General features: G+C 46.3%; 1 protein-coding gene across 1 annotated transcript in view; it reads right to left on the reverse strand.

The window, feature by feature from the left end:
• Positions 1–15965, reverse strand: part of ITPR1 (inositol 1,4,5-trisphosphate receptor type 1) — a 304897-nt gene that overhangs the window by 155997 nt on the left and 132935 nt on the right. Inside the window, exons 12-20 of the mRNA XM_019667129.1 lie at positions 12071–12170; positions 10943–11103; positions 10317–10458; positions 7886–8044; positions 5243–5415; positions 3961–4080; positions 2826–3020; positions 375–626; positions 92–104 (exon numbers count right to left, since the gene is read on the reverse strand). Coding sequence (XP_019522674.1) covers positions 92–104; positions 375–626; positions 2826–3020; positions 3961–4080; positions 5243–5415; positions 7886–8044; positions 10317–10458; positions 10943–11103; positions 12071–12170 — 1315 coding nt within the window. The remainder of the gene's footprint in view (positions 1–91; positions 105–374; positions 627–2825; positions 3021–3960; positions 4081–5242; positions 5416–7885; positions 8045–10316; positions 10459–10942; positions 11104–12070; positions 12171–15965) is intronic.

The raw sequence follows: 15965 nt of genomic DNA on the forward strand, positions 1-15965 counted from the left end.
TATCACTGAGACACACGTCTTAGTCATCTGTCCTGTTTATTATCTGTCTCTCCCCACTAGTGTACAGACAGTGTCTGGTTTGCCCACTGACAGATTCCTTGATCCTGGCACCCAGTAGACACCAACATTTGTGAAATACAAGAGCTAAACAAGATCTGAAAACTACAACCGTGCCACCATCTTTCACAGTCTTGAAGAAAGACATAATCTTTGCCATTCACTTGATGTGAAGCGTAAAAAAACTAACCGTCTTTCATCTGTGACTAGACCAGACCCCGAGTGGCCTGTCTGCCGCTAACCAGAACAGTGTGACCAGGAGGCGCTAGAGCGACACGCAGCCCTGACAGGGGCAAGGAGCAGGGGCGCAGGCTTACTCGTCGATGGCGATCTCGGAGGGGATCTCCGACCACAGGCGGGCATACTTCACGGGTGTGACCTGCTCCTGGGGGTCGCGGTCCACGTGCATGTGAAGCATGAGGCGGCAGAAGGACGCCCTCAGGTCGTAGGGCAGGTTCTCGTCTGACATGCAGCGCAGGATGAGGTCCACGTCCAGCTGGCCTGAGATCTCATTGATGGCCAGGTACTGGCGGTCCAGACACATCCGAGCAAAGAGGTTCAGCTGATACCTGGAGGAAAGGGGGTCACATGATGCTGACGCCCCGAAACCACGGAAGGTGGATGGCACGCACAGTGGGAGAGTCCAGGTGGCCCCGACGCCCACAGCAGCGACATCTGGCCATCTGAACTTATACAGCTTACACCCCCCCACACTGCTTCCGGTCCTCAGACTCTGGCTTTCGTACCAAGCGGAGAAAGCAACAGGCCAAGCAGTATGGGTCTACCCCACTGTGCTGGAGGGATTAGCAACTGCTCGATTCCATTTTGCTCTTGTTTATCTTATAGAATAAAGGGGAAGAAAATGGTTGTCTATTTCTTCACCTGTGTTTTCATAGAGTTCATCAGAGACCATAGAGCAACTGTAAAAGTTATCGTTCCCTACAAGTCTCATTAGAAAGTTTTAATACTTTTAGGATCTTATCTCGCCTAGGTCTACGCCTTGACTTTCACACACATGTGAAAAACGTGGTGCAAAAAAGTAGGGGCTCCTCCAAATGTGTTTGGCTGTCCTCATCCACTCATACGTGGCCTGTTAGCTTCCGAACTTGACCCGTTCAGGCACTATTTCTCCTTCATTTTTGCAAGAAGATTTGTCAAGCAAGAAAAGAGTAAACATACTTGTTGTGTGACAGAAGAAAGCTGTAGCTTCCACAGTCGCCAATGCGGGATTCTGACTTTAAAGCCCTACCTGTTACAAAGGACCTTGAGTTGAAAACATTCTTAACCTTGCTAGATAGCGGTGAAATGCAAATTAAATTATGAGTCTATGTCACACACGATTGACCAAAATTAAAAGAGCCTCCCGATATTCAGAGTTAGCAAAGACAAAGAGAAGCTAAACTTCTCACGTACAACGGCTGAGAGTGTGCATCAAAATATCCCATTCAGGGCTGCTTAGCAAAGTTTAAAACACGCACACCCTCCAATCCCGTAATTCCTGCTGTGGAATGGCAACACTTACACACGCTTGCACAAATCTGAACGAGGGTGTGCCCTGCCGTGCAAGCCTGTGGACACACTGAGTATCAAAGAGCGTGAAAATGTGGTATTTAGCAACATGGGACACCATTCAGCAGTGTAACGTAAAGAAATGAATCAACCTCCATGACTGTGAAGACATTTCAGAGACAATGCCGAAAAAACAAGGCAGGTTTCAGAACAGAACTGAGGGTATGGTCCCGTTTACACAAAATTGTAAGAGCAGACAAAATATTGTGTATTATTTCTGGACGCACTGAAATGTGGGGAGCACCAGCGCACAGCGGCTGTGGAAGGACACAATGCACGTGTACGAATGGAGGTGAGAAGGGTGTGCGGGAGGAACGGGGCGCTGTCGTGCAAAGCTCTCTTTGTTTTATCTAAACACCGCATTAAGCACCTTTCCATGTTTTGTCCCCTCCCCTTTGCCTGCCTCTTTAGGGGTCTCTATTGGTTCTCTTCCCTTCTTCTCCTTCCCGTCCCTTCCCTTGAGGTGGCAGGGCCAGCAGGCCATAGAGCTGGGACTCTGGGATGGAGGAGGTGACCAGCAAACATGTACATATACCAGGATCACGCCGGCCAGAGGAGGCTGTCGGGGAAAGGAGTTGGCTCTGGGAGGGGTGACGGGTAGCAGGAGCCTATGGCGTTGGAATGGAACTGGAAGTACTGACGTGATCTCATGGTTTTTATTATGTTTGCATAGATCGATATAGAAATAGACGTGCGTGTACAGATAGAGACAGACACACAGATAACATGTATATATGCACACACGTATTTCCTAGCTCTGTCCACTCAGGTTCTAAGAGACTCTTGACTCTATTTTGCAGATAAGGAAACTGGGGCATAGAGAGATCTAGAACTTGATCGAAGTAAAGAAGCTAACAGGCAGAGGTCAGGATTTGAACCCATGCAGCATGACCCCACGGCCTGACTCTTAACTATTAGAAGATGCAGGTATGTGCCAGGCTGCTTGAGGACAACCTGCAGCTCGAGCCGACACAGGCACATGTGCTTCCTTCCACCTGGCACAGCCAGACGTCAACTTACCATCTCCGTATGGGTGAAATCTTACACTAAACTCCTCCCCTCATGGCACACCAGACCACACATCCTTTTGCTAGACCGTCAGACAACATCGTGCAATTCCTTGGAGTGATCAACAGACAAGCAGCCAACTCCCACGGGCCCTCTCAGAGCAGCCACCGGAGCCCCGGTGCCAGCCTCACCGGTAGTAGCTGAGGACGTCCCGGTCTTCCTTCTGCCCTTCCTTCGCGTCCTGCGCCAGCTCCCTGACGCTCTTACTCCGAACCTCTTTGCTGCTGTCCCTCCAGAACAGCCACACCTCCTCCTCGTCTTCCCCGGCCTCCAGGGCGTTCTCGCCAGTAGAAACACCTTCAAATTCAAAACGAGAAAGAACCAGCCTGGAAAATAAAATGAGGAGGGGAGACTCATTCGTTCTGAACTCCTTGCCAGCCTCTGATCACCTACAGCAACAGACTGAAATCAGCTTCACTTTCAGCGTCAAGACACAGGGGGCCGTTTTGCTTCTCCTTGGGGCCGAACCACAGACGGGCCGGACATTAACGTCTTCATATGTTTCAGCTCAGTGGTTCTCACACAGGGCGACTGTGCAATGTCTGCACTGAGTGGGAGACCGTGCTGCTGGCGTCTGGTGGGTAGAAGCCATTGTGAATGTCTTATGATACAGGGGACTGTCCCCATGACAAAGAATTATTTGGCCTCAAACATTGAAATGCCAAGTTTTGGAAACCCTGCATTAATGTATGCATGAGAGACAAAAAAATATCACTAGTATAGGGCATAATTTAGTTTTTGTTTGTTTGTCTTATAAAAACCATTGTCCATATTATTGGTACTATGCTTCTCAGGAAAACTGCTCCCTTCCTAAAAATAAATCACAACTATTAACCAATACTTCTGTGGACCAATAAACACTTTTTAAATAGTAATGATTTAAAAAGCTCTTCCCAACATTGACTTAATATCAACACTGAATGACCGACTTTAAGGCTGAAAATGGACAAGTATACTCAGAGAACGCTGAACTCTTACAATTAAACCAGGTGTGTGTAAGGGCTCCCAGGTGAGTTCCCAGTCCTTTCAAACCAGTGTGTGAAGTGACAACCGGCACGTGGCGGCCACATCGAAGCTAACTAACTTCATTCCCCTACCAGAGGCCTTTGCAAAAGGAAGATCAAATGCCAGCCGCCCGCCTGCAGGCCGAGTCTGAGAAACCAGGGGTTAGGTTTCGTTTCGCACAAGCACAGACATCCGCTGACCCGCACGTCTCGCATCTAAGCCCCGCCCCCTCTTTATGCTAACCCCCCAGCCCCCACTCACTTGGTCTCGATCAGGATGTCGCCGTTGGTCGGGTTCAGCACAGCTTTACATATCAGCTCCTGGGTCACTGGAATCGATTTGTTCATGGACACGCAGAGGTCGGACAGGTAATCTAAGAATCTATCGAGAAAGACGAACCAAACAACACATGTTCTGTACACAGAGCAGAGGTTTGGCTCTCGGAGCCTGACTCTTCCTCAAGTGGACAGACCCAGCGTGCCTCTCACAAAAGAAGTGACATTTTAGGCTCTGGTGCCGGTCTCTACGGCACCATCAGAAACCTGGTCACCAGAGAGAAGGAAGCAAGAAACAATCGAGGAAATGTGAAGAGGTGATGAGGTAAAAATGCAAAGACGGAAAGAGGCTGGAAAGGGCTCTATCAGGAGGACGTGGCGGGATGCGGGGGGACCAGTGTGGCTGGGAGCGCCAGGGCCTGGCTGCCCGGCTGGAACCCCGGTTCTGATGCTTATCCGCTATGCTCCGATGTGCACTGTTATCTGGGGAACTTGCTTAACCTCACGGTGCTGCACCTTTCTCATCTACGGAAATGGACAACGCATAACCTCAGAGGGCTGTTCGGAGGATGAAATGGGGTGATCCCTGTAAAATGCTTACTCAGCTCACCTGTGGCAGGTGAGAACGCTTCGTAACATGTTTTCACGGGTGGGGGTCATTTTTATCACAACACTATGAGCTCTCCAGTGAGACCCTGCGTGATCCCCACAACGTGAACTATTTCACACTTTGTATGAAATGGTGTGGATCTTAATGAGAAGGGGAAGACAAGAGGGGAGGGAGTGGGGGAGGGGAGAGCTGTGAGACAGAAAAGATGGAATTCTCTCTACATATAATAATGCATGATAAAAACACTCAAGGAACACCTAAGTTTGCAAACGACTTTACTGATGGCAAACGTCTAACTGGTAATTGAGGGTGCGAAAAATTAAATGAGGGGCCAAGAGTAACTGTCACTTACTGGACAGCTAGCGACTTGGTGCCAGGCCCTTCACACACTGACCCTCGTTTAGTTTTTGCAACTATCCATCTAGCAGGTGAGGAAACTGAAGCCCCGAGCTAAGGCCAGGCCAGCCAGCTGGCAGACGGCAGAGCTGGGTTGGCCGGTTCCCATCCCAGTACCACCTTCTTTCGGCAACTTGTCAAAGGCCCTCCTGACAGCGGCCCAGTCAAAACAGGTCCCCAAACAAAAGGACTGGGGAAAGCACAGGACCCCGCGCACCTGCCCGACTCACAGACGCCTGCTGCGACCCCAATCCCCGCTCACCTGGGCTCCCGGTTCTTGCGCACCAGGCTGACGAATGTGTCGATCTCGGCCGCGGTGATGTGCTTCTCCAGGAGCTTGCGGTTGTTGTGCAGCAGCGCAGTGATGGTGTCTTCGGCCAGCACGTCGTAGCCAATCTGCTTTTGCATGAAGCCGAACTGCTTGGCTATGTACTCCTTGGAGGGACAGAGGAGAGGTCAGTGGGGGCGCCGGCAAGGAGGCAAGTGGCAGCATCCGGCCGCCGGGAATCCCGCCCTGAGGGACCTCACGGGGACATCCTCCCCCAGCCCTCCCCAGTCCTCAGCCTGCCACACAAACGTTAATTCAGCAAAACGTCCCTTTCATTAAGTGTACAGTATAATACATTTTATCATCGTGACATTTTTCTAAAAGGTCAGAAGCTGCTTTTCGGCTCTGGTGCTACTCCTAACGCAAGAGGGCTCGGCTGTGGCTCCCTGCTCCGTAATGCTGAATCAACACAGGTTTTTAGGACCACGGTACCAGTTTCATTTCCTTTATCTGGGGTGAAAATACGTTTTTAAAGCCGACGGGTAGCAGAAGTTAGGAACATGTAAGCCAGCCAATCACATTCACAGAACGTATGACAATGTCTCTGGCTTCTCTCTTTGGGGATCGGACTTCACATTCCACAGAAATGCTTGAGAACTCAAGGAAGCCTCTTATGAATATTAGTTTCCATGCAAAGACATTTTCCCTGACCAAAATAGATGATTTGCTTGCTCAAACTTCAAGTGGATCTTTTATTATTATTATAATTCCCAAATCCTGGAAACTACTCAGGACGAACATGGCGGACAGGGGCCACTTTTCAGCCCACACTCTATGAGGATGCAGGTTTGAGGACTCATCAGCCTTCATGCAGGTAGCGCTGGGTCCACAGCCAACCAGGCCAAGACATCAGTGCGTCAAGAGGGACGGGCTTGTCTCCTCAGGTACAAGCAAACTGTCCGAGAGCACGTGACAGTCGGAGGCGGGAGAGAGGAACAGAATAAAGTCTCTCAGGCACCACTGGGGATGATGTCAGGGCACGGAGGGTGGGCTTAAAGCAACCACGGCGCCCCACACAACCTGTGCAGACCAACGGCCGTAGCATCAGAGGTATGCGATGCTTCATATTGAAACCATAGCAAAGCTGAGGGCTTAGAAACACTTGCTAACAAGGTTATATCTGATGCTTTAGAGCTTTAAGATCAATACTACCTTTATGACGACAAAACAAACTAACTACACAGTTGAAATGTAAAAGTCAGCTCCCTTGGTAGTCAAAAGCGGAAACACAAAAGTCTTTGGAACAGCAGGGACTGGAGTCAAAGTGACACTGAGCACCGATCCGGGCGCCTGCCCCCTTATCTGCGGTTTTGTTTTCCACAGTTTCAGTTGCCTGTGGTCAACTGCAGCCGGAAAATATTAAGTGGCGAATTCCAGAAATAAACAATTCATAAGTTTTAAATTGTGCATGTTTCTGAGCAGCAAGATGAAATCTCGTGCCGTTCCACTCCGGACGTGATGCGTCCATTTGTCCGGCGTGTTCACCCTGTATATGCTCCCTGCCCGTTAGTCACTCAGTAGCTGGCTCCGTTATCAGATCGGTTATTAGAGAGCAAAACCACGGTCACATGACTTTTATTACAGTACAGTGCATAATTGTTCTAGTTTATTGTTAGTCATTATTGTTAATCTCTTACTGTATCTAATTTATAAAGTAAATTTTACCAATGGTGTGTATGTATAGGGAAAAACATTGTGTGTGTGTGTGTGTGTGTGTGTGTGTGTGTGTATGGCTCGGTACTATCTGTGGTGTTAGGCATCCACTGGGGATCTTGGACTGTGCCCCCGGCAGATAAGAGGGGGCAGATGCACTTTATGCAGCACAGGATTCCTCAGCTTCAGCACCATCCACTGTCTGGGCTGGAAAACTCTTTGTTGCAGGGCCATCCTGTGCATTGCTGGATGTTTAATAGCATCCCTGCCCTCTGCCCACTAGATGTCACTTGTGACACTCAAAAGAGTCTCTGGACATTGCCCAGTGTCCCCTGGGCAACACTCTCAAAATGTTTGGAAGCTCCAAAGATGTTAGAATATTTATTTCATGGGGAGAAAAAATAATTTTACATATATATATATATATATATATATGTTATCTATGTCATGACTATATATATATATATATATAGTCATGACATAGATAATGACTTAGAATATCATAAAACATGAGTCAGAACCAAAACAAAGAGAAGTTTGCAGCAGAGATGGAGGCCATAGAAGAGGCATGAAGAAAAGACTCCACTCTGTCTTCAATATAAACACATGGAATCACGTCCCTAAGCCTTAAGGGAATGCACCATAAGAAACACTATAAATGTAACAGCAATGTCAATGTAAAGAAGTCTCATTGCAAGGAGGCTGCAGAAGGGAATTCTCGGGTATCTCTCTTAAGGACTCGGTAATACATCTTCCCGGGCTTGCAAAACCACCATTTCCTTTCCAAGAGCCAACTTAACAATGAACTCTTCTCTAGCCAGTAACTAAATGCACATGTGACAATTAAGACTCATGAGGAAAGTGTAAGAACCTCAGGGAGGAAACCGCCAGTCGTGTCCCATGGACCCTGAACCCCACCCTGACCTGGTTCTTCCTGTAGTCCTGCTGCGAGTGCCTCAGGACCCGGTAGCAGAGCCGGCAGATGTGTCTGAACGGGGCGTGCCGTTGGTCCCCAAGCTCCTCTAGCCGCAGCATTGGGCCGTCACCACAGTCCGTGAACGGGGCCTGTAACAGCTTGAAGATCTGGCGGCGACAAGGAAGAGTAAAAGCTGTCATCACCTAGTTTAACGGCTAACGCTCCATCTGCAAGTAATGTCATCTCACAGCTGTCTGGACTACACAGGAGGGCTGCCTGTCCAAACACATCCATAACCTCAGGCCTGCCTCTGCCCCATCCCCTGGGGCTGGCTCCTCCCTGCAGTCAATCCACCTGGACTTCACCGGTCCTCAAGCCCTGGAGAGAGCAGTGGTTCGAGCCATGGTTGGAGCAGAGGAATCAGGAGGATCTAGGCTGAGGTCACACACCTTTCTTACTTCCTAGCGGACTGGATCAGTCAAGGTAGCCTCAGTGTTCTTGCCGGTAAAATGGAAGAATAGAACATCTAGCTCCCAAGGGTGTCGTAAGGACAAAAGGAGAGAATAACTGTCAGTTGCATAAGCACAGCGCTCAGTGAAGGCTCCTGCCACTGAGTCAGCCCACTGGTCCCTTGCGGACTTGCTGTGGTGGCAACAAGCATGGGGTGTCTAACTTGGGGGTCAGCACATGGAACAGCTGGACACCATCCATTCTCGGGCTGGAAACCTTGTTGAAACACGATGGAGTGTTACTAAGCTTCGTCTATCACAGGCTGACAGGAGGAAGGATTCTCAAAGTTCGAGTTCCAATGGAGAACTGTGGGACTTGTAAGGAGCGTTTTCCTTTCGGCTTCAGGGGTCAGGAATTTCCAAGCCACGCTGGCGGCCCCGTCTCCAGCAGCTTCAGAAAACTACAGGCTGTGTGTTTCTGTGCACCTCATCCACCCCAGGTTTGTCACTGTCTTCCAACTTAACTTCACACCAGCTGATTTAAATTTATACCAGATAACACCATCTCTATATTTCCGTAAGCCATTACTCATTCTTCACGGTGAGATTTATGGTGGCTTGCAGGGGTCCTGTCAGGAAGTTGGTTTCTAGTGCTTGATAGGACCAACGTCATCTTAAGAAGGAAGCTACTCTGGTGACCACCAGTTTCCCTCAGCGGGGAGTGGGCCTGTATCCCTGAAAGGGATGTTCTCACACAGGTAAATAGGCTCATTAAGTTGTTTGCTGCTTTGGGATTTACAGTTCTTAACAAGCACATGCCACTTGGCTACAAGCCACCTGAGCTCCTGGAGCCTGTAGGTATCAGGCCCCCTCCCCTTTCGGAGACAGAGATCACCCAAGACTCTGCTTTTGCCATAAGATCCCTTAAACAACTCTTTAATTCTGCAATGGTTAGCCTCTTTCGTTAGGCTCTCAGCCCCATCCTCCTTTGGAGGTTGGTTCCAGTACCAACAGGTCCCCGTAAGAACCTATATGGCCTGAATTCATCCATACTCCATATCTCCTAAACCAGCAGTTCTCAACCTTTCACAGGGGTTGCCTAAGACCACCGGAAAACACTTATTTTTGATGGTCTTAGGAACTGAGACACCGCTCTTCTATCCGTCTCCAGGCCCACATGCTGATACGCCCACATACAAGTACCCGGCGACCCGTGAAAGGGTCGTTCGACCCCCAAAGGGGTCGCGACCCACAAGTTGAGAACCACTGTCCTAAACATATAATTTGTAAGGACACAGAGCCCTTGATACGATTTTTGAGGAAAATCAAGTTATCAAATGAACTCTTGTTGGAGTTCCTAATAGGTAAATTCTCAACAAGTGTGTTTTAAATTGAACTGAGCTATCGAGCCATGAAGAGACGGGGAGGAAACGTAAACGCGTATGACTAAGTGAAAGAAGCCAATCTGAAGAGGCTGCAGACTGTGCGATTCCAACTAGATGACGCTGTGGAAAAGGCAGAACTATGGAGACAGTAAAAAGATCAGGGTTTGTCGGGAGGTGTGAGGAGGAGGGGTGAATATGCAGAGCAGCGAGGATGTTTAGGAAGTGGGACTGCTCTGTGTGACGCTGTGATGGTGGCTCCATGTCATTATACACGTGTCCAAGCCCAGAGAACGTGCACCACCAAGAGTGAGCCATCATGTGGACTATGGACTCTGGGGGATATGTCAGTGGAGGTTCATCCACTGTTACAAAGGTGCCACCTGGTGGGAGGTTCACAGTGGGGGAGGCTGTGCACGTCTGAGCGTGTGGGGTATATGTGAACTCTGTACTTTCACTATTGCTGTGAACTGACAGCTGCTCCAAAAAATAAAATCTGTTTTTTTTTTTATGTCAATCGATGAAGCCTTCCGAGGGCAGCCATCGCATCCCTCTTCTAAGAGCGGTGAGCCCGCCGATTTCTTACCAACCCAGCACCTGGCACCCACCTGCTTGAGAATATTCTGCTCTCTCATCAGCTTCTGCCGCTCTCTGTTGGGCTTGGAGAAGACCACTTCAAGGACATCTTGACCGGAATTAGTTCCACCAGTGACAAAGTAAACCAGGTCTTCCAGCAGCTTGGTGACCGACCTTAGGGAGAAAGAAGTTGTTAGAGAGGGGACCCCTTTCACGTTCCACAAGCCGTAAGCTTCACCTTGGAAGCCTCGGGCCTAAGGAACCAGTGAAACAAAAGCAGACCCATTCCTCCCGTTTCCTTGAAATTGACAGCCGAGGGCCATTACCAAACAGAGTGAAACACAGACAGCACATTTTTGCCCACAAAGGGATGATCACCTTCACAAAACATGAGCCATCGGACATCACCTCGACCCCTGACATTTAGTAAGGGAGGCGTTCCAGGGACCGAGTGGGACACAGAGAAAGAGAGAGATCTTTACAACTTCAGAGACTTTCAAAAAAGAAAGCCATTTCTTGGAAACCACAGGCTGATCCCCCCCACGAGTGGGACCTGCCGCTGCCACACCCAGCTGCCCGAGCATCCTCTCCCTCTCTGGAAGGGGCCTGAAAATCCCCAGGCGTGGGCTGAGCCGCCTGCTCCTCGCAGGACACTCACCTCCTTTCATTCTGGGTGATGGTGCCCTTTTCCAGCTTCCCTGCGATGGAGCCCAGCACCTTGCTGGCGTCGTTGGCGAAGTCCAGGTCCCGCACCTCTGCGGGGGAGACAGGGACGATGGCGAACGCCTCCTTGTCCTCCTTCACGGGAGAGGTGCCAATCTGAAATGCAAGGTGGCCTTTGAGGGACCGTCTAGGATTGAGAGCGTGAGACGTCAAACACTGTCTGTGGGGCTTTTGGCAAGGCAAAGAGCTTGCAGTTCAAATTAACTAGATATAGGAAAACATCTGGAAGAAAGTACCCCACATCGTGAATGGTTGTCACCTCTGGAGACTGGGATTGTGGGAAGTGAGACAGCAAATGGGGCACTATTATAACGTGCAGCTTCATTTATTACAGGTGAGACTTATAATGCAGTCATGTTTATAAAATACACAGGGAAAAGCAAATATGTAAAATAATGCTTGACTTTAAGTCACAGTATTACAAGGATGGACTGTACCATTCTTTCAACTTTTCTATATACCTAAAAAAGTTCATAAAGTCAAAGAAAAATTCCAGTAACTTCTCCTATCACCCCCGCCCCCACCCAAAAAAATTGTGTAAAGGCATCATTTCATTTTTTAAAAAGAAAACCCCTAAGTTTGTGTACTTATGCTCTGTGATCCTGGAGAAGGCGAGGAAGGAGAAGTGGGCTTCAGAAAGAGAAATTAAAGGGGTTGGGAGAACTTTTGAGACATAAAAATAGTGTACATTTGAGTACACAGAAAAGTAAAAAAAATAATCAAGACTGGGGAGAAATCAACCAGTACTTGATGGACCTCAAGGCCCATGCAAACATTCCTCCAGGCAAAGTCACCCTTCAGACAGACGTGAAACCCAGACCATTGCTCAACCCTTAGGGCAGGAGTCGTGGAAGAAAATAAAAGGTTCTGGTCATTTCGAAAGCCTGGGCTTGCTTTAGCCGGGTCCCTTGGAGAGAATTCTTTGATCACATTGGAGTTTGTCCACGACCACACTCTTGCCAAAGCAACACAACTGCACAGCCTCACACTCCCCCATGTCCTCAAAGGAGCCCTTTCATTAGGAGCAGGAGGCCGGGGGGAGGGCGCCGGTTCCGGGACTTGCCTTCAGCATCACGGGTTTTTCTTCTTCCTTGTCAATGGGGATGTTTGTGCTATGGACCCACGTATTAGTACACAGGTGTCTAAGCCGGACATAGGAGTTTCTAGAGGGGGAACAAAAGAAGCCTTTAGGACCAGAATATTTGCGTTTTCTATTGCCACCGGCCTACACTATATTCTATCAAAATAAAAAAGGATACCCACATGGTTTCCTGCTAGATGCATTACACAATATGAATGTAAGAGCCAATGGCTCTGGTCCAAGATTCTTTCTGATGTATTTACAATAGCAAATCATTCGCAGTGAAGCTCACAGGATTGATGGGCTGTATTTGTACCTAACACATTGTGGACCGGAGACGCAGATTTGTGTCTACACATTACAGCCGTGCAAGACGAATGGCGCAAATCTGCGTTTTTATCACGTGCTTGGTTTCCATGCACTATACACTTAACTACGCAATACATGGAGCCTTTCTCTGAAGGGTCCTGCTGACGAATGTTTATAGAAACATCACCTCACTCCAAGTTAAAATGATCTGTGATAAATGCAGGGAACAAACAGCTCTGTATTTTCCTCTGTTGCTCTGCTCTACATTTAGTCAGCATTCAGATTACAATCACTTCACACCCATGACGGAAAGACGTAGTTCTTACGGGAAAAAAAATCTTACAAAAGGTGAAATTTCAGCGGAATTGTTGGCGGACACATTATCTGATGTCCCTGACAACGCTGATAGTGACAGTGAAAATGACAGTGACTCTTCTGTTATTGGAAATAGGCAAAACAAAATTGTGCACCCTTTACCGAGTTACAGTGACAGTGAACAAAGCGCAAACAAAAGTGACGATGACTATGACACACTAGATTCGGCGGTTTCCATGTGGGTAAAAACAGATAAAACACCAAATTTAAGGCTATTACTGGAAACCCAAGGGTGAAACAAATTCCCTCTGACCCGACAAAAGTATCACAAGTAACAGGACCCTTTCTTGGAGACAGATTCTTTGATATATTGTGTGAGGGAACGAATCTATATTTCTTACAAAATCAGGAAAAGTATGTTACTGGTTCTAAGGGGTTGAAATGGTCAGATGTCATTGTAGCAGAAATGAAAGAAAATTTTTCAATAATCATTCTAATGGGGCAAGTCAGGAAAGGTAAACTAAAGGATTATTGGTCTACGGATCCATTTTTAGATACTCCGATTTTCAGGAAACTTATGATCTGTAATAGATTTGAACAAATTTGGTGGTGTTCACATTTCAACAACAATGAACTTCTGCAACAATCAGGCTTTTCAAAATTCAACCCTTACTGGATTTTTTCCTTGAAAGATTTCAGACTATTTATAAGCCAAATCAACAACTTGCCTTAGATAACGCAATGATTCCTTGGAGGGGTAGGCTTCGTATACGAACATATAACCCGGGGAAACTTATAAAGTATGGCCTACTTGTTTGTACATTCACTGAAAGCATCTCAGGCTATATCTTGAATTTAGAAATTTATGCTGAAGGAAGAAAATTACAGGAAACTATTTTCACACGTTTGGAACCTTATCTGGATCAAAATTACCATGTCTATCAAGACAACTATTACAATCATGTGAAAATTGCTGGAACTCTCAAAACAAGTTAGAGCACGTGGAACAATCCGAGTGAACAGGGGTCTTCCTCCAGAAATAAAAACAAATCAGTCTCTGAAACGTCGCAAAACCACATTCAGGAGAAAGGGTGAAATTCTTCTTCAATCCTGGAGGGATACTCATGTTGTCAACATGATTTCCACAATTCAAGATTCATCAATGGCTGATGTTCCACGGAGAAATGAAGAAGAAAAAGCCCATTTGTATTTTTCAGTATAATATGTTCATGAAGGGTGTTGATAGGGCAGATCAGTACTTGTCTTACTATTCTCTCTTGAGAAAAACAGTGAAGTGGCCAAAGAAAGTTGCATTTTGGCTTATAAATTGTGCATTTTCCAATTCTTTTCGAATCTATCAAAAACTAAACCCTACATCAAAAGTGAGATACAAAAAAATTCTGATACAAGTGGCAAAAGACTGGGCTACAGATAAGATGGACACAGACTCAGACACAGACGCACACGCAGCACGCCCAGGAACATCAACCCAAACCCCTGGTGTGTCTCATGAGGACCCCCCTGGGAGACTTTCGGGCGACACGCACAAACATGTGCTAGAGAAAATTGTTGGAAGTGAACAGGGTAAAAGAAAATATCCTGCTAGGAGGTGCCATGTTTGCGCTGCCCACAAAAAAAGAAGTGAAACTCGGTACATCTGCAAGTTCTGCTTAGTGCCACTCCACAAGGGGGAATGTTTCCAGAGGTATCACACCCTCAAAGCGCTATTAGGGTCTTTGGTGACTATTTCCTGAAAATTTCAGTTCACAAAAATAGTTAGTGAATTTGTTATAAATTTTAAAGAATACAGTATAAAAGTTGATTTAAATGGTTTAAACCCCGGGAACATGCATTTAAACAATTTACAATAAATGCACTGTCCACAATGTGTTAAGATTATATCCCATGAATGAAGATCTCCAAATGGAGCATGAGACAGAAGAACAAGAAGTATTGACTGAGTATATATTAGTGCTCATGGGAGAGATGATTAAGCAATAACTAAAATTTTCATATGGATCAATAAAGCAAAAAGTAAAATCATAAAATTCCTGGGGGGAAAAAAAACATGCGTAAATATTTAATCATCTTGTGGTAGAGAAAGCCTTTTGAAGAGTGAAACAAAATACAAGATCCCTAAATTTTAAAAGTAGATGATGTATAAATCTTATTACAAAGTTTATATTTTATATCTTCTGTACAGCAAACAAAAAACTATGGACAAAGTTGAACCAAAAATGACCAGCTGGGAAAATAAGAGTAACAGATCTCATAAAAAGGTTGTTAATCCCCATATGGACAAGGATACAGTCCAGGGATTTAATAAAGCAATGTAAACGGCCAGTACACTGGGAAGTATGCATTCAGCCTCCTTTGGATACAATTTACACAAATCAGAACAATATAACACTGCATTGTATCATATACCAAAGGTCTTCCAGAGGGATATAACCTAAGTGTCCACAACAGCTCAGAGACATGAGTTCTGCACACTTGCGGTGAGAATGTGAACAGGTCAAACTCTGGAAGGGAGTCTGGTACTTTGGGTAACTGCTAAAATGCACCTATCTTTTTACCCAGCAATCCCATTTTTAGATTTTTTTTTCCATTAAGAGGTAACAGCACAGATACAAACTGAGGCTTAAAGATGTTCAACAAAGCACAGTTTACAGTAGTAAAAAAATGATAATCCAATGTCTCAATAGTGGACTAATGATAGTACATACAGAATACTACGGTTATTCAAAATGATGACAGTTGATATTCATTTACTTAGAAATACGTACAGAACATATTGCTCAGTGAAAAATTATTAAAAATAGTTTATGATCCTATTTATGATCAATTATATACAGGTTATCTGTGTGTTCTGAGACCTGTCTGAAACTACATGAACCAAAACGTTGACAGTGGTGATCTCTGAGTGATTGAATTTTATGTGATTTTTACTTGTTTCTTTGCTCTCCATGGTGTTTTAAAACATTTTTGTTGTTTCCTTTTATAGGGACCAGGGATGGTGAGATGATGTTTTTCAATTCTGCTTTCCTTTCAAAGAAGCAGTAGAAAGAACAGCATAATTCTTGTTAATTAGGAATCTACCTTCCCATTAGTGAGACAAGGGGAACGCACTCCAAGCAATAGCAAGAAACAGAAAATGCACATTAAAAAGCTTTCAGTTGGAAGACAGTCAAGGTAAGTATTGAAGGGCTTTTGGGGAGGGGATCCAGGCGGCTTCAGAGTCACAGAAGTTTCC

This window comes from Hipposideros armiger, unplaced genomic scaffold (assembly GCF_001890085.2).
Source record: "Hipposideros armiger isolate ML-2016 unplaced genomic scaffold, ASM189008v1 scaffold_483, whole genome shotgun sequence".
In the NCBI taxonomy this organism is placed as follows: Eukaryota; Metazoa; Chordata; class Mammalia; order Chiroptera; family Hipposideridae; genus Hipposideros; species Hipposideros armiger.